We start from the raw sequence: 26,688 nt of genomic DNA on the forward strand, positions 1-26,688 counted from the left end.
TCTTACTGCAGGCATGTGGGAGAAGAGGAGGAAGGAAAGGGTGATAAACTTATTCTGAAGTCTTTCCTGAGATTTACATGGGGTTTTTTTTCTCTCTATTTTATCTTTTTTTTATTTCTGTTGTGTTTTTCTGCTTTAATATCAGAAAGCCCTGAAGAATAAGGTGACTTTAATCATTCTGGATAGCTATGTTATCTGTATGTGACACATCCCTTTTTGAATTTTTCTTTGTTTTGAATTTTTTTTTTCTCCTGTGGCAGCTGGTTTCACTGGCTAATCACCCCAGTAGTGGTAGTGTGTGGGGTGAAAATATTTTCTTATACTCTTTCCTTCCTTCTTTTCTGTCCCCCCTCACCACACTTACACATCCTCATTGGGTAAATATCCCTTTAGGAGAGAGCAATATCATTATTCCCTTGTAGAGCTGGAAGGCAGTAATGACTTGCCACAAAGAAAGGCACTATGAGCAGTGGAGCCTTAGTGGAGGTATCATGTCACTTAGAAGGTTGCTGTACCAAAAGGTTGATGTTTGTCTTGTGTTTGACTGCCATGAACTTGAATGTACACCCTGAAAAACATGTATGTACTTGAAGAGGGAACATGCATGTAAAGGTCTGTCCATGTCTGAGAAGAAAGTATGTAACAGTTATTTAGCCTCTCTGTGTGTTCTTATCCTTATTTCTTTGTTTCATTTACTCTGTAATTGCTTTTTCAGCCCGGTCAAAGAGTTTGGTGATGGGTGAACAGATTGGGCCTCCCTCCAGACCTTCTTCTCCAAACCCTCAAGAGCGTGTGCTCAAGTGTGGCTGGCTGAAGAAACAAAGGAGCATTATGAAGAACTGGCAGCAGCGGTGGTTTGTGCTGCGTGGGGACCAGCTCTTCTATTATAAGGATGAAGAGGAAACTAAACCTCAGGTATGACTAGAGAACTGTAGGGCATATTGGTTGTGACTTCTGTGTGGGTCACAGTCACTGCTTTGTTTGACAGCTCATTTCAGTTGCTCTCTATCCTAGCCAAAACCATACACACTTAAGGAGGTTCAAAGGCAAGAGACGTTGCAGGGAGACTTAGCTACTACCCAGACAAGTAGTAGAGCTTGGGAGAAGTTTAGAAGGTGTTTATTTACCCACTAGGGCATGCTGACCTCCAAATCTTAGTATGGTCCATCTATGAGACTGGAGTTTGACAGGAAGAACTATGGAGTTCCAGATTGCTGAGGCAGGAGTGAAAAACCTTGCTTAGTCAGCTGGGACTCATTATCTCCCAAATAATCCATTGTTAAGCAGAGGTGAGCCAGCTGCTTGGGGCTAGCTTGTGTGGGTAGAGTATGTAGGTTTTGTTACATGCGAGCATGCAGGACTTGAATGAGCTGTAATATGTGTTTTAGTGTGTTTTATATACACCTGGGAGTTACTGCTTTTCTATGTAAATTTTGAGGAGAAAGAATTTACGCAAGGCCATGTGCTGTCTGTGTCTGGAAGAAGGAGTACATGTCTGATAGTGAAAACTAATTTAACAGACTGGGGCACAATGTGACCACCTACAAAATTAAACTGTCTGAAGTTTGCCTTTATCAAAACTTTTAGACTTTATGGAGCATGAATGAAAGAGAAGAATGCTTTTCCTGGTGGAAACCACTGGTTAAGTCCTGCTGTGCAATATGTATTGGACGGTGTCATAGAACCATCCTAAAGTAGACTGTGGAAAGAAAATGGACAGAGAAAAGGGAGAGGATCAGAATGTTTAGGAGCTAGCAAAGAGAGAAGAGGTCAGCTACTGGTTAGATAATTTAATACCAACCACTAAATGTTAATTGAATAAATTGAACCACAGTAGGGCTACTTAAAATGGTAAGTTTAGATCAGCTGTTATCAGTTTGTCCATGGGACAAATGTGTGCAAGAAAGTTATTTACAATCTCCTAAGTCTTCTGCAAGAATAAACATGCTTTGGAAAGCTATGTGCCAAGTAGCCGTAGGGCAGTTTGCTGGTGATAAAGGATAATAGACAGTCACCATGCAACATTCCCATGGGCACACAAAGTCTTTAACTTGCAACTTTTTGGTAGTGAAGATTTTAAACAGTTTTTAATAAAGTGAACATTGCACAAGTATGTCTCTCAAGCCAAATATTAATTAATGGAATTTTTTACTAACTTCTTGCTGCTTCACCTGCTTTTTGTGAGTGTGTTGCTGGTCTAGCACCAATTTCTTACAATTAAATATGGTTCTCTAAAAGAAGCTCTCGGAGGACAGTGTTCCTGCACCTAGGGTAAATGCAGAGCAGCGGACATTCACAATTGTCAGTCTGGACCCGGCACTAAATTCAGGATGATTTTCTGTTTCTCTGACCATTCTATATCTATAGCATTTAGTGGGGGTGTGTGCTGTGCTACAGGATGGGACAAAGCTTACAGCCAAGATGAAGAATTTCTTATTCAATTTCTTCAATACTCCTGTAAAATATTCTTGCAGCATTTGAGCTAAGGGCTTTCCTAGTTGCTGTAGTATATTATGCAGCATATTTCAAGTAGTCATTGTTTTGACTGTCAGGCCTCTAACCAGAGTCATTGAACAGAGGGAATATAACTGAATAAGCCAGACAGTGTCCCTGTACTGCTGTCTCCTGATGAGTCAGTACAAGCATTACAGAGTGACAGACAGCCTGTGTAATATCATCACCATCCACACACTCATTATAGCCTATTATTAAACTGCTTGATACAGCTGCATGCTTAACTCTTACACATAAATTTCATTGTGGAGTGAGAATGGAAGTGAATTTTCCCCTGTGAGCCTGACACATGCATGGTAGATGCATGAGGATGCTGGCTGCATCTTACGTCTTGCACTTACCTAATCAGGAATTTCATCCATCATTATGGATAGCCTGCTGTGTGAAGGCTAGAGAGGCTTGAACTCGATGTAACCTGTTGTTGCTCAGGACTCTGCAAGCAACAGCTGGATTTTGCACTTTTAAGACAAGCACCTTATCTTCCTATACAGTGCATGGGGAGAGCTGGGTGCTTCTGCACTGTATCAGTGAACATGATGAGGAAGGAGCTGCCTCAGGCAGTCATGTTGGAAAGGGTTTCTTTAACCCTTTTGGGGGACAGGGTTGCTGTACGTTTATCACTGGGGGAAGCCAATTTGTTTAGGGTGATACAGGACCATGTCCTGACTATTCTTGTAACAGTTGTAAACTAGGATTCACATCTGACTTCAGCTAGGACTGTATGCATCCCACAGGTGAAATCTACTTTTGGAACCTGTAGGTAGCTGTTGCTTGGGATTCTCTGGAATGAAGGGACAATGGTACAGGAATGCCCACAGGGCTTAGGAAGACAGCTGTGACCCTGGGAGATCTTTGTTACAGGCCATGCAGATATTTTCATCAGTTGATATTAATCCCTAATTTCCTTCAGCTCTAAAGATACTCATGCTTCTTTTAAATCTTTGTTTTAAATATTAAGTATGGCCTGAAAGCTTGTGTGCAAAAACTAAATCAATAGCTTCACTAAAATTCCCATTGATCTTCTGCCTACTTGATTATTTATGTGTATTCTGGAAGAGGGTCATATTCTTATTGTTTATCTGACAGGGTCGAATGAGATTTATGCCATAATGTTTCAAAAGAGAAACCCTAAACAATGTCTTTTTGTTTACGGATGTTGTGTTGCCCATTTTTATGAAAACCTGTGCTTCCAGGTCCATAGAGGGAATTGTAGATATTCCTTCCTTGAAAATAATGCTGAAAAGATGGAGCTGTAATCTAATGACAGGAGAATGGCATAGACTTACTGGAGTGAAGAGGAGTTATTCTGTGGTCTTAATGGGTTGAGTACTGTTGAAGGTGTGTGTGTTTGTGTGCTATATGACATAGTTGCAGTTGCACAGTCCACTTTATCAGACTGAGTTCTGTGCCAAAGGCTAGAGGGTGAACTTGCAGCCATTGCTTTTCCTGAGTATTTTCTCAGGTGCCCCCATGAGGAAAGGGGGAAGGGAGGACTGACCTGCGAAGAGCTTTTGATGCTTCTGCTAAGTCTGTCAATATATTTGTGGGTTTTTAAAGTAGCTTTGGGTTTGTTCCTATTCCCAGGATAGAAGGTAGCATGCGCTTCTCCCCAATTTCCAGGGGAACAGAAGTTACTCTGCAGCTAATTCATTAACCTTTCTTTCAGTATTGACTTGATATGATAAAAGGCTTTAGTGCATCTGCAGTGGGCTTGAATTTTGCACTCTAGAAAACAGCAGAATTTTCTAGAATGTGTTCTAGCCACTGGACTCTAAAGATGATGTTGTATATGATAGTTTTCTGTACCATTTTGGAATAATTTGTGATGCATCTGCAACTTTGTCATGTTCCCTTTCCAGTGTTTTCCTGTTATCTTTGGAATGCCTTCAGCGTGTCTTCTAATTTCAGTGAACTTCAAAGTCAAAATGTAGGACAATAGGATTGGGAGGGAAGAGTACTGAAAGTTTATTCTGTTCTGTTGACTTGTTTTTCCTCCATTTTAAAACTCACAGCCATTCTAGATAGCAAAGTTCATACCGAGTGGTTTAAGTACCCTCCTACATTGTGTCCTTCCACAGTTTTACCTTTTCAGTAGGTAGGGGACAGGAACAGAGCCCTGACACTCTGTTCTGTGGCACTACCTGGAGAGCCTACTAGAGGATTAGAACAGACTCTATTCTAGTCAGTGAACAGAGATAACAACAATGTGATCTCCACATAACAGACTTTATAATGGGACACTCAAAAGGAGAAGTGAGAGTAGCAAGGCAGCTGCATGTGTAATATGAAGGGTGGTCATAACACACAAACTCAGTGAACATTTTTATTCATTACACTGGGTACCTGGAGAATACTCATTGAGGTTGGTAGTGGGAATTAATTAGCTGTTAGTTAATACCTAGTAATAGTGGGACATTTTGACATTTTTCCCTCTTCTCCAAGGGGTCTGCACGAGCCTGCACATCTCTGTCCTCTCAGACTATCCACAAGGTTTCTGAGCATTTCTTGTCAGTAAAATCCACCTAGTGGCTGGCTGTTTTCTTTTTCCGATCTAGGGTGCGCTTTGCAAGGTGAAGGAGCAAAGCTGTACTTACATATGAAACAGACTGGAATTTCATCCTTCAAGTTATTGTGGAGATTATTAGCTGCTAATGAAGAGGATTTTGTTTTGCTTTGGGTTTTTTCCCAGCAGAAACAGGCAGACAACACCTGGAAAATCTTTGAAATACCAAGTGTTCCATCTACTCCATCAGCAATATGCAGGCTGGACTGTTGCTGTTACTCATACCTGTAGGTGCTCCTGTAACCCTCTGGTCCAGTGTGATTTGTAGGTATACCTTGACTGAAAAAAATACAGAAATCTGTTACAGCCTTAGTTTAGAGGTTTCTTGACATGTACTCGGCTTTGGAAATCTGCTGTTCATTTCCCAGTACTGACTTTAGAATTTTTTAAGGGCTGCTATTCACAAAATGTTCCCCCAAACACAATCTAGTTCCAGTAGTGTTAATGAGAAACTTCCCATTCTTTTCCAAAAAAATGCACTGTGACAAAAATGGACCGTTGCATAAATTCAGGTGGAATCTTACTTGAGAAGGAAGTAAGGTTTTGGGGGTTTTTTTGAGAGGTGGAAATCTGAGAGTGTCAAGAACACAGGAGAGATGAATATTAAGGTGTGAGTTGTTTTTTCTTTTTTCCTCTCAGAATCTGCATTCACTTCTTCCTTTCTTTCAAAAAAGTATAAAGTACGCAGAATATTAATATTGCTCTGAGCCTAGGAAGAATGTAAACCAGCAAAAAGAGCAGGGGTGCTAGTGCATTAGTGGTAGCCCAGGCTAGATATCCTGCTCATCTCTTCTGCCCTTAAAATCTACAGAACAGTCTGAAGCTTACACAGCTCCAGAAAGTGGCTCTTTTATTTATGGTGTTCTCAGATATTGATGAAGCTCAGGCACGCCAGATCCTTAAACTTTTTTCCAATGGTCTAAGAACAGACCCTTTTCCTGTCACTTGGGGTGGAGAAGTGATTGCATAGCAGTAATTTTGCAAGTATCAGGATGTTAACTGATTGTAGTAAGAAGTGCATGGGCTTAAATGATAACAAGTCAAGTAACTTTTCTTAAAAATGAGTGAGCTCAGTGCATCCATGGTTAACTACTACATGTTGTTAATACTGTATTTTTTTTTTTTCCCCTCCATATTGCTCAGTGGCTTTAATTAACGTGATGCTTCCAGAAAAAAAGGCTAGTGTTGAGGTTCCTATGGAGTGAGAGAGGGGAAAAGAAAATTGTATTCTTAGCCTTCACTACTTCTCCAGTTGGTTTCCATCTTTAAAATATTCAGTGGTTGTTCCTCTCAACCACTGACACCAGTGTAGCTGTTCTGACATTTCTCCAGCCTGAAATATGCAGAGTACATCTCCAGCGATGGCTTTGGATGCGATAGTCTTCATTCTTCTGCCATTCAAATATAACTTAGATGCAAATTCTCTTTTTTTTTAAAAAAAAAAAAAGCACCTTTTTATTTATACGACTCTTTTTCCAAGATCTTGAACTAATTCTATAGGCTCAGGTTCCTTTTGTGGAAGCAGCTGCAGTTACAGGGACATTGTCAGTATCTTATAGAGAGAAGAATTGTGACGCAGACAACTTAGTTGTTAGATTGGCATAATGCAGCAAACTTGTAGTTGGGTATGTCCTGTGGCACAGTAGATCTACTTTGTGATCCAAAGTGCCAGTTTGAGAATGAGTCTCTGGAAAGGATTGTTTGCTGTGGCTGGAGTTACAGGTTGGCTTTTTGGCCCTTGAGGTTTCAAAGAAGTCTTGAGTATAGCTGATGCAGGAATGTCTGCTGGCCAGCAAGTCACCTTTTTTGTCTATTATTGACACAACTATTATTGAGTGTCTAGATGATGAACAACAGAGGTAAGGGAGCTCTTCTACAATTTCATTTTTGTGTAGCTATGGGAAAGTTCTTCACAAACACTTAGGAAAGCTTCCTCTGTCCTTTTGCTCTCTATTCCTGGCCTGAGATGTGGGGATCTGGGACAACAATTGACTTACCAGTTGAACTGTGGGGTCTATCCGTAGCCTGCTTCAAAAATGAGGCAATTTGACTTCTATCTCTTTCACTGAGACAAAGGCTAAGTCTGGTCGTGGGTTACCTTGGGTTATTTGATCCTTAGAATTCGGGGTCAGAGATAATTCATTGGTATAAAGCTGTTGCAGAAATTTCTTTCCATGTTCAGCTAAAATCAAGATGTTCATGTAGTCAGTTTATTGTCCTTGGCCTGGAATTCAGAAATGCATACCTGAGGGCAGATTTAACCCCACTATTCCCCCCCTCCCATCTGGTAAACATCTGTAACAGTGACTGAAGTGCTGTGTTAAAGGAAATGGTATGACAATTAGGATGATCAGTGTTCTGGCACCAATTGTGTTTGTTGAACGACTCAGTCAAGAAAAGGAAGCTTTCCACTTACGTTTCCTGTGTCACAGCTTTTCTTTACCAGAGCCTGGTACAGGGCAGGACTTCTCAATTGGTCTTTTTAGGGAGGACTACAGTAATACCTTTAAGGTATGAACACTTGTCCTCTTAAGATTCTCCCTCAAAGCACCAAGGCCCCAGAAGGAAGCAAAGAGATGCTATCATCAAAAATTGGATTTGAACCTCTGGCTTACTGGAAGGTCTGTAACCTACTGCCTGCCCCTTGAGCTGTTCAGCCATCTCTGGCTCCCAAGGCCTGAGGGAGGGAGGGGGGAATAATGTAGTCATGAATTGTAGTTTATTTCTGGGGCATGCTTTGGCATATATCAGGTTAGACCTTGGGGTATTTAAACTGATTTAATCCATCATTAATTTACTTCCCAAGCAAGATTGCTAATGCAGTCTGAGTGGCTGCTAGACAAGGACGCATCAATCTGTTTAAATTTAGTAATGGCTTTCTACCAGTGACAGCAACTGTCAGAATTGATACACCCTCCCTGCTAAGATGAATTGGGTTTTTTTCTACCTTGTCAGCTCTGTGCCAGACAGATTGGACAGCTGTGAGCTAGGTACTCCATTACCCTCTGGAGAAGCGTTTCGTCCCCTAAAAGGACTGGTTATATAAGATAGAAGAGTTCAGCATGATTTGCTCACGTGTGGAGAGAAATGCGCAAGAAGCTGATCTGAAGATCTCTGCTATATATACACCTATGACCTAAAAATACTTATCAGAGATGGGTCTAGGTTGCAGGGTTTTCTTGCTTTTATAGGTAGAGTGAGCATCCCTCAATTTATCTTTCTGAAAAATCATTCTTCTAGTTCTCTTATTTCCCTACTCTTCTTCCCGTTGTTATGCGATCAGCTCAACTTGTTGCAACTTCATTGCACAGCTGAAAGAGGTGCACACTGGTAAGGACAAAGCTCTACTGGTGTACAGTCCCCATTGCCACTGTGGCTGCAGCAGGTCCTGCATTCCTTCCACTGTCCTGTGCCTGTGGTTGTGTTTCTGTGTGGGTTTTTTGTTTGTTTGTTTGGTTTTTTTTAAATGAGCTCTGCTACATAGTGATCTTCCTCTTCTCCATTTCATCAAAGCTGGTTAAAATAAGAATAAGAAACAAGTCACTTCAATGAGAGCTTTCTACAGAATATATGAAATTGAATAAGTTCTGAAAAGGATCAAAAAGGAAATGTATTCTGACTGGGAAATACTTTAGGGTGTTAGTTCAAGCAATTTATGCCTTTCTAATCTCTTCTAGAGTAAACATCACCCTCGTGTACTAAAGGTGTCTCTCACTGAAGGGGGGCAGGTGACATTGTACCATATGGTGCATCAAGCATGGAGAAGGTCCATTTGCTTAGTTTTGTTTCAGGAGAAGGGTGACCTGAGGCATGCAAATTACAACTTCTGGAAGGCACTGCATTGTGAGGTTTTGGTTTAACCTTTTGACTTCATCACTGACTTCAGTTTCCTGCAGAAAGATGGGCTTTCTGAAACTCTTTAGTATGACAGCACTTTTCTGTGAACTGCTCCTGTTCTTCTTCACTGTAAATACATTCTGAATCTCCTGGTCTGTATGTACTGCTGTACATCTTCACCATTCCATGCTATAAAATAGCAAAAAGCTAGCTTATATATCATTGGGCTTTGCCTAAAATATGTGTGGCCTGATTTTATGTATTTGCCAAGTTTTCTAATTCAGGCTTAGGGAAAGAACCCTCCACAAAAAAGTGCCTTTTTCTGGAGTAACACAGGGCTTGATTCAGGGTCCTGAGTTCTGCTTGATTATAAATGTGAGGTTTAGGTAACTATTTCAAATGGGGATTTATGCTTGCCTTGTACTAACGGATAAGAAAGGCCTAACTTTTATTTCATGCTGGATTGTAGGCACTGCCCGTTTTGAGACTGGCTGGATTTGCTTGGAGGGCTTCTTAAGAGAGGACTGTACCTTAAAGGAAGAGATAGAGTGAGTTGCTGTCTCTTTTTAACAACTTTTCCTTCTGCAGAATGTAAATTAGTCCCCAAAGAAAAGCAGCTGTTAGCATTTAAGAGGATTATATCTTCTGACAGAAAATAGCTATTGCCAGCTTTCAAGTGATACCTGAAGCTCTGAAAGTCTAATCAGCTGGAATCAACTGATACCATATTAGTTTTTATTGCTATATGTACAATTCTAGCTTCTGTTAATAAGATAATGACCTGAAAATGTAAATTTACAGCTGAGAATGCAAAAACACCAAATTTAAGTTAAACCAACAAAATTACCTTAAGAGCTTTTTTTTTTAGCCAACTTTGTGATTTTTTTTTTTTTTTTTTTTTCCCAGGGTCCTTTGTTGTGGCTTCTTGGCATTCTTGTCTTAAGCTATTCTGAAATCCTTTCTGGTTTCAATTGTGCAACTTAGACATTTTATTTTTCTTCTGCTTGTGCTGCCACTTCACCATTTCCCTAGGGATGTTCCATATACTCCTAGAAGCGGAAAGGGTTTGAATTTCTGTGTGCAGTATTAAAACTTTAGGGTCTGTTTTTCATAAAGAAGCTTTTTTTAAAGACAAAACAAAGACTTGTGACACTTCCATCTATCCACGTGCCTTCCCTTGTGCTTCAGCCTCAGGTTGACATAGGAGCTACTTCTTTTTCTCACCTCTCTTCCGGGAACTTTGTTCTGTGGTAAACCAAGCAGATGCTTACATTTAACAGTTTTGATCATTTTACCTCTTGAATATGGTGTCCCTAGGAGAATGCTATGAAACTACTTTAAAACTTGTGCATTCAGTATGAAGAAGAGATTCAGAAGGAGCATGGACCTCTTAGTACATCCAGTTAAACCATTTTTGTTTCAGAGAACTACCTGATAGAAACCAGACTGAGAAAAGCAATCTTCCCGCTCAAGCCAAAATTTGAGGCTGCTTGGGTAAAAGCAAGGTTCAGGGTCCTGTCTTTGAAAATAATGCTGTGTTCCCTTGATCACTGCTTGGTCCTTGTTCCTGGCTGACATAATGTTCCATGAGACTACCTCTACTTTGCATGAATGTCATGAGTTGCACTGTGCACAGAGCTTTAATTTGCTTGGGAGATACGCTTGGGAAATTTGCTCTTTGCTTTTTGGGAGAAGACAGTTTAGCTATGGTAGTAATTGATGGTATCGCTTTAATTTTCCAGGATGCTGATATCAAAAGTATTATGTCCTTTTAGACAAGGCGTCAGAGTTATGTGGAAGGGGAGACTTGATCCATTTAGAAATTCCTGTTCCACAGGTGATCTGATCTTACTTAGAAGCTGGGACTTCATGGTGGAGGTTACACTGCAGAGAGGTACTTCTCTGCCTATATGCCCCATCCTCATCTAGTTCAGCCCTTTACCCACTCCCCAGCTGATCACATAGGCACAGCAGCTCCGCTCTAGCGTTCTGGTGGGCAATGCTCCTTGTTTCCTTCAGTAGAGGAAAGGGAGGAAGGAGAGTGTCATTCAGGTCCAACCCTTCTCCTTCCTTGCTCCTGGAGGAGAGCACCTGTGCAAGTTGCAACATCCACATTTTGCAGGGACTGCAGCAGGAAAGGAGACAAATGTCTGCCCAGTGGGGCTGCATGATGCTGTTTTGGGCTGCACAGCCTATTGCAGAATGGGGCACAGGGGAAGGTACTGCTGGATAGCATGTGTAGCTTTCTGTTTAATATCTCTTTTGATTGCCTTTTTTCAAATAAAAGTTGGCTTCTATCTTCCGTCTTTTTCCTTCTTATTGTATCTCCTGGCAAATAATAAATTTCTGGGCTGAGTAGCCTAGAACCAGGGGTATTTAATAGGCTTTCACTGGTTTCAGCATGCTCTGCTCCCAGATTGCTCTAGCTACCAGCATCAGGCAGCTGTTGTTTTTTATGGGGACAGAATGCACACAGAAATATATAATGTCCACTTTAACACTTTAACACTTTACTCTTCCCCTCTAGGATGCTTTGTGGAGCCAGCAGGTGCTGGCTTTGGCCCCTTGCAGAGTTTGGCTGAACTCCTCTGGCTCTTCCGAGCTGTCCCTGCTGTCATCATTCAGGTTTTTCTTTCCCCTTTCAAATCTTGATTTCGCAAATGTGTTATGAAGAACTTTACAATATGCTACAAAGCATCCAACCCCATCTTTTGCTGTTACATGAAGCACAGAATTTTTATTTTTTTAAACGCAAGGAAACAAAATTGAGATGGAAATGTAAATGCACAATTTCCTCAAAGCAAAACCAAGGATAGCTAAACTGAATGCCTCAATGCAAAATCTGACTTGTTGAAGAGTGTTTCATTTTGTTTTTTTTCATGTTCGTTTTTGCTTTTACATTCTGTAAATGGAGCAGCAATAGTCCACACTGTTGAACATTCAGCATATATGCAATGTGGTCAGGGTAATTTTGCTTCTGGAACTTTTATTTTTTGATTTTTTTTTTTTTTTAATGTAGCAACACTGGGATGGTGATGCAGATCTGTTGGATATAGAGTAGTATTTGTTGTTCTATAGACTATGAATACTCAAATTCAGGGTGTCTTGCATTTCTACCTTTTGACTATGCACTGACCTGCAATATGTGATTAACTGGAGTAGAGTTTCATGAGTTCTAGATGACAGGGCTCTAGAATGTTGATCTGGCTTGTGAAAAGGAACTAAATGCAGGTCTATAGCCTGATGCCACTGAGGGATGGCAAAACATGGAAGCAGGTTGCTGAATCTATAGTAATATGGCAGGTTGAGTTCTGTTTTGCAAAGAACAGATTTGAGTACTTGTGAGACACTTTCAGTCTGCAATGAACAGATACTTTCAAAGCAGCAAGTCATTTTAATAGAGTGGGTTGTCAGAACTGGAATGCGAACTTGTAAACCTCTATGACTCAGAGCTTGTTTCCTAGCTGAAGTATTTTCCATCTTAAGCATTACTGTTGTGGTAATTTATTTGTAATAGTTTTTGAATGTTCTATGTTCAAAGAAAAGAGTAAAACTTAATTCATTTACATTTAATACAAGCTGGCTCCTTGGTTTATTACAGTGGTTTCTCCAAACAAAGCATCTGTAGGAAAATGTATTACCAAGGAACAAAGCCAGGGAAGTTTATGCCATAACAGATGTAGCGAAAAATAACACAACTGGCTTCTCTGTTTTATGGAGAAGATTGCAAAGGTCATGTGATGGGTTGTCTTCTATCAGTTGAAATCCTGGATTGTCTGTCTCATGAGACACTAATTGTATTACTCGGTAATATGGATCTGGAGGCTGACAAAGAGTGTAACTGGTATTTGTCTGACTGAAACAACTTCTTTCTTCTCTTTCTGCTCAGCAAAAAAAGATGGTTTGGACCCAGCTTGCATTCCAGGGCAGTTCAGTCTTCATGGCTCTAACTCCTGAGAGTCTCAGTTCTTACCGCCTTTTATCTGTCTTATTGTGTGTATGTCCTAAAGAATGTTATCTGGAAACCCTTTAAAATGTCAAAGATTAAACTAAAAAAAGTGGAGAAACAATGAGGTCCAAATAGCGTGTTTGTTCTTGTTCTACCTGTGTTACTGGACAAGAGCTTCCTGTGATCTCTTTTTCAGCCTTTCTATAGATAAAGATGATTTTGTTCATTTTGAAGATACTATGCCACCAGGTATGCAGAATTCCCAAACTGGAATACATTGTGTTAATTATGCTTAGGGTCAAGGTGAAAATTAATCTGAATTCTGGCAGCATTTGAACTTGGGAAGTAAAGGGGCTCAGATTTCTTGCCAGGGAAACTATAGTCTCTTGGATTGGTCCCATTGCCTTGCAAACCTGAATCAGCTGCTCTCCTCCAGTATCTCCCTGGGAACTTCTGTGCACTGAGAATCTCTGGAAAACAGGCCATTTTCTTCATTTGCAGAAATAAAGATTTAGAAATAGAAGTTCAGCCACCTCATTGCTGCAGGTTGCAACAAGAAATTAAAGGGTGAAGGAAGAGTAGATGTAATGTGAGATGAAACTTTTGCAAAGGTCAATGAGTAATGGAAACCAAGGAGAGTCACCTATGCGTGTTCAGAGTATTGTTATTCCAGAGGAAAGATCATTTGACCAGAAGTGTCCAGTGTGAGAGAAAGGACAGGTGAGGCAGGTTCATGACCAGCTCAATCTTTCTTGCTCAGAAGGGTGGAAAGGAGATGGGCTCAGTGGAAGAGTGGGGCTTAAATTTCCTATATGTATCACGTTTATCTTCTTTTCCTTACTCTTCGTGGCCTTTCCCCTTTCACTGGTGTTTGTGTCCCTTACAGGGTTTGATACTGCTGCAAGGCAATCAGGTGAACGAGCTGCCACCTAATCCTGATGAACCAGGGAAACATCTCTTTGAAATTGCCCCAGGTAGGCCAGCATTTCCTTGTACTTTCAACATAACATCATCTCATTCCTATCGGTTGTCATTAATTTTAATTGAACTGTACTGATCACTTAACTTCTTAGCATTCTGATACACTAGACAGATTATCTAGAGAGACTGGGAAACGAAAGTTGACAGACTACTTGGTGTTCTTTGTTTTGGATATAACTGCTGCTGTGGTACCTCATGAAAATTGTAGTTGAGATGCATCATGCTCCTTGACTTTTCTGTTTGGAGGTGGCTCCTTGCCTGGAGTGCTGTGGGGTCTCCCAAGCTGATGTGGTTTTCTGGTTGTTATGGGAGAAGCTAACACAGAGCATAGAACTTACAGAAAAGGGGTGTGCAGTATCTGGATCTAATTTCTTTCAATTTGGGGAGGGGAAGAAAAAAGTTTCAAAATGTTTCACTTTTGGATAAAAGGTTTAAGACAATAGATGACCTGCTATGGAAGAGAGGTTGAAATTTTGTTAGGTAGAAAATCTAATGATCTGTCAACATAGTATTAATGTAAAACTTTTGAAAACCTTTTAGCTGCTGTGTAAATGCTTCCTGTGGACTGGCTTGGTATCTTCAGGGTATATTTAGAGTTAACTTCCCTGTTGCAGCATACGGAACAATTGTATTCACTTTATTTAGTTCTGATTGTAGTTGGGAGAGGACTGTCCCTGTGCATAGATTTGAATGCAGTATATTTTAGAGGTAGTTTCAGGTGGCCAGATCTGCAGAGAAAGCTGTTGCACCATTAGCAGTGTTAGACCAGAGGAGTGAGAAAGATGAACTGGGTTAGTCCTTCCAGAGCTATCTCGCAACACGTGAAGACTGAGTTTCTGGAAACAAGGAGGGAGACAAACATGACTATGGTAAAAATTATGTGAGTGCACTGACTCAGTCATGCTTTACTTCATGGCCAGTTTCTCCTGTATGGACTACCTGTCCATGCTTCTTAGTATTGTTTGTTTTCCCACAGTGCTGGTGGTGTTGATAGGGTAGATAAAAGTAATTACATTAGGCTGCCTCTCTCTCTCTCTCTCTCTCTCTCTCTTTTTTTTTTTTAATGGAGTGGATAACACAGTGAACACTTGTCCCTGTAGTTGAATGTTACTGTTGAGGCAGGTGTGCTTTTACCTGTGTCTTTGGGGTCTTTCTTACCCCCGATCAGGCTGGCTTAAAATGTCTGTGTTGCACAGACCTCTTGACACAGTATCTGGCAGTGCAAGAACAGGCAGTGCTGCAAGGTCTTCAATTACACCAGCAGGCAGGGTTTTACAATAACTCAGTCACAGCATTCTGTTTGACACACAGGAAGCTACTCGGGGAGAAGAGATTTATTTTTGGTTTCTCTTCCTTATCACTGCACACTATCTATTAATGGCTCTTCTTTCTTATCCTGCACTGTGCCCTCATAGGCAGGGCCCCACAAACAGCAGGGCATTGGTCTCACAGTGTTGCTTGCATGGAAGATCTCCTAGGAAGTGGCATTCACTGTTTGAATGTGACATCTTCTGTACTGTTTTCCAAAGATTGTGCACCATACTGTTGTAAAAGGACTGTGGACCTGGGATGTGAAAGCACTTGGATTGTTGTGACTGTGAATGATCCCATGTGTTCTGCCAGTGACCTGAGATAATTAACTGAGCCACAAACTGGCTTGGTTGAGTTACCTGCAGGTTTGAGTTTGTCCTCTGGTTCCAGGTGGGAAAACAGTCATTCTTCACTTCTTGCCCAACCTGTCAGGTTATGTTACTGTAGGCTGCAAAAGAATTGTCATGAACTGCAGGTAGCTGTTGCTTCAGTGGAGTTGGTAAAGCAATGCCATGTGGTTACTTGAAAGAGGCTATCTAGAAGGGTGGAAAAAAGTGACACTGTTCGCAGCATAATTGCGAATCCCAGGACATCCATGTTCAACTTGTGGTTTTGACATTGCCCTTCTCTGTGTTCCCTGGGAAAACAATTCAATCTTAGTGCACTACTGTCCTGCTTGCAAAATTGGGATGGTTTCCCTGCCTTGTAGAGCTAAATCTATTCACGTTTGTAGCAAGCTTAGTTGCTACGTGGATAGCAAGTACTGAAAAAGGCTATAAATAGCCAGTCAATACAGAATGTGACTCGGCACAGACGTCACTGGAGAATCTGGCCTGAAGAGTTCCCCATTCTGTTCACAGTACACTTATTCTGTGCTGGTTTTGGCATAAATGCCTTTTCTTCTTCGCACGTGTTCTGAAATGACTCTTTTCTGCGTGGTTGCCAGCCTGCAGAACACCCACATAGTGAACAGCTCTTAAGTGGATGCCAGGCAGGAAGGTGAGCACAAATGATCTTGCAAGACCCAAATAATTATTTTCCATCACTTCCTATTTTCCCCTGTGTTGGATATATGGCCATGGTCATATCTCTGCCTAATTATGCTTCAGTTCTCCCACTGTAAACTAGGACTATACAGTTTCTATCAGGATGATGAGATTTTTTTAGTTCTCTTAACTAAGTTAGGGATCTTGTGAATACAGGTACATAGCTGTAAATATAGATATGGGATTTTACCGTGCTTGTAAGCAGCAGAGCTTTAACTAACAAAATTAAGAACAAGAGTGCAGCATTCCTAAAATGTTCCCACAGTGTCCTGATACCAGCTTATCTGGCAAAAAGGAGAGGCTGAGATCTCCCAGCAATGAAATGTCCAAAGCTTTCTAAAGTTTGTGGTACCAGTTACCTCCAAAAACCTATTTTGTCATCAATAGCCAAGACTTTCAGCATCCTTGTTGCTGTGATCATCCCACCTTTCCCCTGCTGCAGGCTGTGTAAAGCTTGGCTGTGGGAACTGCTTCCTCAGAGCACAAGGACTAGAGTAACAGCATGTCCTGCACTGTAACAGAGCATGTATTGATTTTCTGCTGAGTAACAAGAACTAATGATGGGCATTGTGTATTATTCATGTTTCATCAAGTTCATTTCTAAGCCGTATAGTGCAGCTGGGAGAAGGGTTAACTAGGGACATGAGAGACTGCAGAACAGTTCTACAGTCAAACTAGTGTTAGATCTGGTGGCAGGACTTCCTGAAATACCTCCTTTGGCAGAGATGTTCTCTATCCTCTTTTCTGGGGAAACTATGTACATTTCTGGACCCTTTTTAACCCATTCATGCTTTCATCCCTCACAGCTAGTGAAGTTCAAAGTGGAATGGCAGGGTAAGCTGCAGGCTCAAGTTGATCTCATGTTCCAGTGTACATTAGCGGGGGGGGGATGGGGATGTTTTTATAAAAATTATCAGGGTAGTTTGAGGTCAGGTGCAAAGCTTTAACCATTTGGGGTAATCATCACACAGCAGATGGTATTTCTGGATGGAAGTAACCACTGTCTGTTGCTTGGAAGAGGAGTCCAAATCTGGTAACAGGAACAGCAGCTGACTGATTACTAGGGGCAACAAGGCAACCATGCATTAGCCTGGGGTCACAGTGCATTTCAGAGTGGTGTAATGCAATGTGTAAGAAGCACAGGGATTGATCTCTGAGAATGTCTTAAGGAATACTGATGGCTTAAATGCTCCTGAGGTCTCACCTTTTAGGAAGCTGATGCTTTTAATGCCCTGTGGCCAATAGTCTGCCTAGTTTTATTCTCTGGTCTTTGCAGCGCTATTAGATGAGATCCTCAAGTTTCTCTGCAGAGTCAGAGATAATTCTCTGATAAAATAAGGTTTACAGAGTCAAGGACTGGAGTGGTAAAAAGGTTCAGAAGTTAGGAGGTGAAAAGTGTTGTCTTTTGATAGGTATGGCAAGGGTTATTACCAACTGATAGGAGAATAGCTTTGCTTTGTAGAAAACTTGGTGACATTTAAGAAGATTCTTCTGCTTCAGAACGGATTCAATTGATCTTTTCAGGGAGAGTAAGAGTGGAAAGATAGAAACATGAACAAGAAATTTTCTGTGGATTACCTGATACCTCTTTGGCTAACATCCTCTCCTGTAATGCAGGAGACCCAAGTTTCTGTTCCACTGGGTTTAGACCAGGAACCTGAATCTGTCACTTGCGTAGCGGGCAAGTACCCTTAGTGACTACTGTGGTGGTGTTTTTTCTGGAAAAGATGGTTTTGCTTCATTTTTTACTATGAAATAATCCTAGAGTAATGCTCTTGTCCAAAGAAAATGTGCCCTTTTTTATTTCAACAAACTGGTATGTTATGGTTGAAAGCAGCCTTGCTGAAAAATTCCTGACCAAAATTCATGGTATGCATCTTGGTGCCTCCTTATCACTGATGACAGCTAGTTCCTGTTTCTTGCCACAGTGCTTTCTGCCAAGGTCAACAGTGGTAGCTCTTAGCTGGGTCTTTCTGTGAAAATAAGAGTGCAGTTTTGTGATAAGTTTAACTTGATTTCACTGGAAACTGCTGCTGAAGGGGTTGATCTTGCTTTCCCCCTTACCTCTTGGCTTCTTCCAATATCTAATCACATTTCTCACTTCAGCTCTTATGACTGGATAAAACAGTTTTCAAACCAGTTGGACTTCAGGTCGATCCAACTAAGCTTGATGAAAACTGCACCTTCAGGTTGGTTTTTGTGTTCCAGTTGAGTAACGCTGCCAGCCCCCTCTTCAGTGAGGCAGTTCAGTCCTGTTCAGAACTGTTGTCTCAGGCTTTTTGCAGACTCAGCCAGAGCAAAGGTGACTGCCTATGCTTGATTCACAAGTAGAAGATTATTTTCAAAACTTTAGAAGTCAGAGCTCTGTGGCATGCTCTTCAATTATAAATACTGAACTCAATATAGGCAGCTTCCCCTTACGAAAGGGACCTGCATTCAATAGTGACTCTTTGAATGTTGGAATAGTGGTTGCATTCTGCCAGAAGTTAGGCTGGGGTGCAGTAAAATGCCTCATCCAGGAACTTCTGTGCAGGGTTTGTGTAGAAGTTATTTCACTGCCTTGTTTGTGCTATACAACAAGTAGAAAAAGGCAGAATTGGAAGGTGGGAGTCCAGACTCTTACAGGGACAGTAGTTGTTGACTACTTGCTCTGTAGGGAGTCCATCAGTGTCATTGGCAGTGTCTTACAGAGAAGCTGGAGTGGCAGCTTGTTTGTCTTGTCCCAGTAGGTTGAATGACTCCTACAGAGCAGTCTGCTCTGGGGTACGCTTCTGTGTCCCAGGTGATCAACACCAGTTAAGTTATTTTTGTGGCCTTTATATATCAGTTCCTGTTGAGATGGTGTGTAACTGAAATACCTGGAGGGGAAATTAGAAATTCAGACATTAAAAATCATTCCATGCTCTTTATTATTCAATGCAAATGGCAATTCTTACTAACAGCAGGAAACTGAGTTTGCCACTGATAATTAAATTTTCTCCCGAATTCTACAGCTGATAACTGACTGTGCGTATCTGAATACATGATGATGTTGATATTTGAGGGTTTTATTTAGGTTTCTGGGATTTGGCACTCAGCATATTGACTAGGGAAATAGCAGCAAAATAAAGGAGTTTTGGGTCCTACTAGAAAGAATGAGATGATGTAGTTTCAGCAGTGCGCTGTGGAAACACTTAGCAAGTGAGAGCTGTAGACATCAGAGTGTGCATGGCATTGCACTGACCTGCAGGAGAAGATTGATGGTCTTGAGTTTGCAGTGGAGGGCACTGTCTGATCTGTGTTTAACGCTTCTGGGTGTCTGGAGTGCAGCTGAGGGCATGCAAATATTTGTATGTCACTAAAGGTGATAACTGTCTTGCAATGTGAGATAGACTTGCCATTTATTAAGGAGGAGAGACATAAAGTGTCTTCTCTGAGCTGTCTTTCCAAAGGAGTGCCCAGAATGATAAAATTGGATGCTGCCTTTGCAGTCACAGTCTCTGGAAACTGTTTATTATTACCTTATAGCTTGGGTTGATGTCACAACCCAGACCGGACAGACCAGGGAGTCGTGTTTAATTCAAAATTCCCTTGGGCTAAATTAAGGTGAAATGACACCAAACAATCAGTTAAAGATTTTATTCATGACAGAAGCAAACTGAACTGGGGAGGCATGGTAGTAGGTGGCAGGGTTTCTCACAACAGGAACTGGCATAAGACTACTGCTGTAAACCGTGTAACCCAGGGTAACCATATACATCAATTCAGGGAATGAGGAGATCCCTCCTGTTGAGTCACGAGGTTCAGAGCAGACCCCCTTGCTTTCTAGACTCCTTCTCAGAGAAGGGCCCAGGGGCAGCTGGATCCACTCTTAGTCTCAGACTTGGTCAATGGTTTATGTCTTGAAACGGATGAGGTGTAGGGATTGTGGAAAAGGAAAGGGAGAAGAAGACAGAGAAAAAGGAAGAGAGAGATTTTACCAGTCCTGGGTCCAGCGTTGGTCCAGTCAGCCAAGGGGTCCAGTCCTGGTGGGCTAGCGTGCCCGGGGCTTCAGTTTGTGTCCTTTTATCATCCTTGCCCCTCCTTTGGGCCGGCACCCAAACTCATCAGGCTAATGAGCAGTTTGTGAGCCTTTGGGCTTGGGGGTCATTTGTTGTGTAACTTCTCCTTCCTGCAGATGTGGCCATTGTTTGATCTTTGTATCAGAACAGCTTATCAGAACAGGGACCTGTGCACCCCCCAGCGTGCCCTCCCCCTCCTGTTGCTGATGTCTGAGCTGATGGGTTTTTCACCTTGGTTCCTTGCTGTGCAGGGTTTGTCTTTAAGCAGAACTTGCCCCACCACAATGTTTGAGACATTAACTCTTTCAGTCTTTCACAGCTGAAGACCTTCAAGGTAATGCAGTCTTAGCACTAAGATAATGACAGGTACATCTGCTTGGCTTCTGGCAGCTGCAGAGTCTCTTTTTACGTGCAAGGTAAGTGCAGCCTGAGTGTCCTTAGAAGTGTGTATCCTGTACTTCATGCCTAAAAATTGCTGATACTTTTTTCCGTATGTACTGCTTGCTGTGTCTGCTCCTGAGCACTAGATGGTGCTGGTTCTTTCCACCTTGTGCTTGGACGCTTGCTGTCAGTTATGGCATATGTCCTGAATCACTTCAGGAGTGCGAGTTCATCCTGTAAGAGGAAATTGGCCACTCTTTATTGTTCATTGGTGTCTCCTCAAAAGCAAATCAGCAAGCAAGAGTTCCCTAACAATGTTATTGCCCAGCCTTTGAAGTTAACACTGTGCTCTGTAGACAGAATATAGTATCGCATGCATTTCTGCAGATTTGCCCTGCTATGAGCGTCTTTGTCTAAACCCACAAGATATAAGGAATTGAACGCTTTCTGCTGCTGTAACAGGTGCCAAAATCAACAGTCTTTGAAAACATTCAAGTTCAAATTGTTTGCCCATTTAATCTTAAGATGAAAACAAGATTTATTTGTTATGGAAGAGCAAAGCATGTTTTATATAGACATGTACAATGATGACTGTGTGGGGAAGCCGCTTGAACCTAGGTCTCCACTATTTCGGGTTAACCTACCGGCCCAGGGCTTACTGGCTATTTTGTGGCAACTGACTGTTTTTCCCTTCCCCCTTTCTGAGCCTGATTTAAACATATTTCTCAAAATACATATCTTCAGACTTTCCCAGTTTTAATGAATTGGCATTTGTGTCTTCCATCTGGGTGTGGGGGTGAAGGAGTTTGATCAAATCTCCCACTGCATTGCTCTTTAGGGAACCTGCCAGAAAGACCAAAAGATACTAATTGTCTTCCTCAGGGTAACTGCTTTCCTAATTCCACTGAAATTCTTTTGTCCAACTGAAAACATAGTCTTTGTGGCCTGTTCAGACCTTGAAAACTTCATTTAGCATCAACAGAAGTATCAGTCAGCTGCCAATGTTTCTAGGCTTAAATAAATGGATTTGAGTTGAACAACTATTATTTGAGTAAGTTAACGGAGGCTTTTGTTTCCCTCGTGCAGATGTTAGACACTAACAACTCAAGTCTTCTGCAAGCAAGGCATCTCTGCTACTGATCTCTTGATCCATACTTTCCCTGAATAGTTGACAGTACCGTGTCACTGAATGCTTCTGAAAAGAGGATGTGAAAAAAGGGACTGAACTTTGCCCTCTGAATTCATGTAACCTTACTGATTTCAACAGTGTTGTGTTCAGTCCAGTGGTGTATCCCTACAACTTGACCAATACATTATTGTCTACTTAAGGTGATGACTCATTGCTGGTGAAGGTCTTCAGACTGCATCCAGACTTCTGCACAGAAAGGTTACTAGGCTCCACTTTCGCCCTGAGGGCTATGAGGCTCTCTGATAGTTAAGAATGTTTTGGCTTACCTTATGTTATCAACTTAAAACATCTTGAAGGGCATCAGGAGGCACCTGCAGCCTGTAAATTGCTTTTTGCTTTGGTTTTTTTTTTTTCCCTAGTGTATGCAATGCCCAAGGCTTATGTTTGCATTTGGCAAGCAAAGATCCTACTTCATGAAATAAACAAGATCCTGCCTTTGTTTCATTAGAAGTGTTTGATCTACTCCAAGTTATACTGTCTACATCCCTTAGTGCTCTGGGGCCCTGGGCAGTTGAACGTAGGCCTGGAAATGGGCTGTGACAGCATATGTGTTCTGCTATCCTGGAATTTGCATGTCCAGGAGAAGCTCTGCATCTGATCCCTGATCAGTAGCACCTAGCTGTCTTTAATGTACGTGCTGGCTTTCAACAAGAATGCTGTTTTTTACAGCTTCAATTGCAACAGCATGAGGTCTGCTGGGAAAGGAGCATAAGGCTTAAGGAGTTTCATGAATAGCTTTTTCTGCTGGCGCAGATCATTAAGACATAATCTCTGACTGTTCTTGAGCAACTCTCCTTAACCCATTGTATTCCTCAAAGTCAAATTGTCTGCATAGCATTTTGTGTAGGCTGCCCTTTGGGTTTAGAAAGGTGGCTCGATAAGATGATGGCATGTTGTTGCTGGAATGTACAAGGCATCATTTGATCCCATCAGGTAGGCTTTTTAGTGCAAATTAGGTAAGATTTTGAATTCTTCCTGCTGAGCTGTTCCAGAGTAAGCTCTACTATTGAGTATTCTGCCTTAAGGATAATACATTAAGCCCTAAGGCATGTGTGGTTAGTAGAGATATTTTTTTTAAGCATTTCTGTGCAAGAACAGCTTTGTTCCGTAAAGATACGCTTATCAAACTGTCAACATGATCAGTTATATAGTACGTTCCCTATATTTCTTGCTAATTTGTGAAACACCAAGTTCTCAGTGCTGTCTTGCAGTTTGTGTGCTCTGGTGCTGCTGTTGCAGGTTAAGCTTTTTTCAGCCCCAGAAGCAGCTGTGTTCCCACTCGCAACAAGGATGGGTGAATTCTCCACAAGATTTATGTGATATTTGGGATCCCTGAGGCTAAAAAAGTACTCTAGTTTAGTAGGTTAGCATGATGAAGTAAAATAAAATAAGGCACATGATATATGGCAGTGTAGTTCATAGCACACAGCAAATTCTAGCTGTAGTAAAAATAAGTATTAGAGGTCAACATCAGCATGAAGAAAGAAAGCATCAAGCTAAAAGGAGGTTTACTGCTTATAAGTGCCTGCTCCACAATGTTTTACCAGCTCAATAGTCTTACTGAGGTGAGTTGATCTCTAAGTCTTGTGGGATTGGGCCCTTTATTTGAAGTTCTTCTGATTTGCCTTGTGCAGTTCGGTGGGTTAATTCTTGTCCCTAGCTGATCTGATACAGTCATGTTAAATTACAGATAGAATACACTTCAGATTAATTTGCAGGGTTGTATTGGTTGTGTGAGCTGGAGATGCAGTCAGTGTTGCTCACTCTTTTCCTTCAGTGTTCCCAGGGACTGCTTTCCTCTTTATTTTCTATACTTGAGCTTTTTAAGGGTCAGCATGTCTGCTGAGTGCAGTTTCTTTAGCTCTGATACTAGAAGTAAATTGCTGAATTTTGGATGGATAGATGATGATTCTTTGTTGAGATCGTTAATTTTTTTTTTTTTAATACTCTGTGGATCCCGAACCTGTCAGTGGATGCATGTATCTGCTTGCAGAGTTCATGCTTTATAATAGTAAGAATAAAGAAAACATGTCTTTGTTTCTAAATGTAAAATTTTGCGGACAGGGAGCAGTAACTGAATTTTTTGCGTACCTGCTGTGCTCCTGCTGTTGTCATTAAAGAACTGCTGTAACATCTACAGCATTTAATGACTCGTGGGCTTACTCTGACTTCCTACCTGCTTTCAGATGCTGTGGATTTGATTTCTGTGGTGTGTGTAGCAGGTGCAGGCTATGCAGAATATAGACACACACACTGAAACTGCATCAGTCACATTGTACTCGCTGAAAAAAGGACAAGAAGCAGGACTGGTCTCTAAACCAATGACGGGTGGCAGATAAGTGAATGAAACTGAAATATTTGCTCCCCAGACTGTTCCAGAAGGGAATTCTGACACATTTTTTAAAGAAACTCTTATCTAAAGGGTAGAGAGGGAACCATCATCCAAAAACACACTATCTACTGACAATCCTGCAAGGCTGTACCACTGATGCTGTTGAGGTACCTGTTAGTGCTGGTAGCTTAACTGCTCAGTATAATATCCTGACTTGAAAATACCAGCTGGAAGTCACTCTGGGGAGCATAGGTAAGAAAAATAAAACATATTTCCTTTTCACACAACCCACACAACGGTATGTGGGGCAATGGAGGCAAAGCTGATAATGTGCTGCTCCAGCATCCAAAAGGAATTATAATTGGGAAACTGCTATCTGGGGTGTTCATGAAACTGTGTCTTTGAATGATGCACTGATGCCAGTTTGAAGTGGTAGCTGGCCTGCTGTCAAACAGCTGTGAGGGTTCACAGGCAAAACCCACTCTGTGTTTGTCTGAAATGCTTTAGGGATAACTAGCATACTATCACTGAGAACCAGGTTGCACTGGGCTTTCCGAACCTCATAAGGAGGAGGAGGAAATATGGCAAAGATGTATTGCCTTGGGCATAACACTTAAGATTTATACTTAGGTAAGTCGTCATGCTATAAAGTAACAAGAACTTAATGTTACATTGTAAAAGCTTCTTTAGCCTTCCTGTGCTACTTTAAGTATTTCCAAAGTACTGATTAGGTATGATGAGGCGGGGAGGAAGGCTGGGGTATTGAAGTGACTTATATGCTTCTTTTTAATGATTTTCCAATTCTTATCCTACGCACATGTCTGTCCTTAGCCTTACCCCTGAGTAGGGTCCTATCAACTTGGTTGCTCACAAAATATATGCCTGACTGTGAACTTGCTCATAAGATTCTCTTGTGTTATGCAGGAACTCAGGCTGTGTCATCACATGGGTCCCTCTTGGGCTTGATGTTTATGAATAAATTTTAAAAGATGCAAGTTAGTGCAGGGAAACAAATTGGTCTGAGATCTGAACTGTTGAAAATGTAGGCTCTGAAGAACAAGTGCAACATGAAAATGGTAAAACATGAAACAAGCAGAACAATTCCATTTCCCTGGTATAGCCGAGAGAAATACTGACACTAATCACATAAAAAAATGAAATGTGCAGTTTTATTACTTTGGAGTGTCCCTGTCAAGTAGAGTGGGAAACTAAGGAATTCATTTTGTTTGTTTTAAAATTAATAAATTGTAAGAATATCAGTCATCAGTTCCTGTTGTTCAAAGAAATTTATTAAGCAAGGGATGGATGTGGAATCTTTGGCATGTCTGGAATGTGTGGGATTTTATGTGATACAAGCTCTTCTATCAGATAGGATCCTGTAGATGCTTGGGTATTGGATTTACATGCATTTCAGGACACTGGAAGCAATTCTTCCTTCCTGAGAGCTTTATGTTAACCAGCATGGCTGTGTTTCACTTTTCTGTTGATAATTTCACCACCCCCCACACACATACCCACGCACACTGGGAATAGTTTTAACTCCCTGTGCTAGTTACCTAGGTATAGCATCCCTTATGGGGCATGCATAAGTATGCCTAGATGTATCCTCTGTTATGCAGAGGATGCCATACCATTTTTAATTTTACATTGCACTGTATTACTAGACCTGAGCTATGCCAGTAAAGACCTCAAGTTCTGTGTTTATATTAGTGACACTAGAAATGACATTGGTTTTATTATTTTAGCAGTCTGTTTCTAAACAAGTGTAAAATACGAGATCTTGAAAAGTGCTCCTTATGACTACAAGCTGAAAAAGCTGTATTTTGCACTAATGTCTTCCATCTTCTTTTCAAGAAGATTTTAAAAGGAGCTTGACATCCTGAGCGCTGAGAACACTTATAGAAGTGTGGCTAATCTGTGTTGAATTTAGTGGCATTACAACAACTATTCTCATAAGTTTAGTATAAGCTTCACAGTGTCTCTGCGGTGCCCATCACAGGGGCCTGCTCAAGGTACTGTTGTATAAAAACAGTGAGGCAGCTGGAATTAGGACTATGTTCTGTTTAGTGTAGCACATTCTGATAAACTTAATCTTCCTAATTTTCTTCAAGCACTCTAATTGAAATGGATCTGATTTATTCCATTAGGAAGACAAAGTTCAGGTCACCTGTAATTATAGAACTCTTCCTTTTAACAGACTCTAAATGTTTATTTTCTCTAAGTTTCTGTCTATCTCTGTTCTTGCAGGTGCACAGCCCAGTGCATATGCGTTCTTTCAGCGTCTGGCTTTGAATCTCAGCCAGAGGAGAAATATGTATTTAACTGCAGGATTAAGCAGTGTATTGTACATCCATAAACTATTGCTCATCTAATTGAAGTCCATTTAAGAAGATGTTGATATCCATGCCTCCATGTGGTACCAGAGATGCTATATATAATGCTGAACTCATGAAGCATTGTTGTTAGTTCTAGGGCTTGCTTTTAATCACCAGCTGTCTGATGCCTATGAAAATTTGGGGGAGGGGGCAGGAGGAATTTGAGATAA

At 41.2% G+C, this 26,688-nt stretch overlaps 1 protein-coding gene across 3 annotated transcripts in view; it reads left to right on the top strand.

Moving 5' to 3' along the window:
- The window catches only part of ARHGAP22 (Rho GTPase activating protein 22), a 163,214-nt gene that overhangs the window by 19,160 nt on the left and 117,366 nt on the right, over positions 1–26,688 (top strand). For all 3 annotated transcript variants that reach the window (XM_030029738.2, XM_030029737.2, XM_030029739.2), the window contains exons 2-3: positions 716–915; positions 13,750–13,837. In XM_030029738.2, coding sequence (XP_029885598.1) covers positions 716–915; positions 13,750–13,837 — 288 coding nt within the window. The remainder of the gene's footprint in view (positions 1–715; positions 916–13,749; positions 13,838–26,688) is intronic.

The sequence above is a fragment of the Aquila chrysaetos genome, chromosome 11 (genome assembly GCF_900496995.4).
Source record: "Aquila chrysaetos chrysaetos chromosome 11, bAquChr1.4, whole genome shotgun sequence".
In the NCBI taxonomy this organism is placed as follows: domain Eukaryota; kingdom Metazoa; phylum Chordata; class Aves; order Accipitriformes; family Accipitridae; genus Aquila; species Aquila chrysaetos.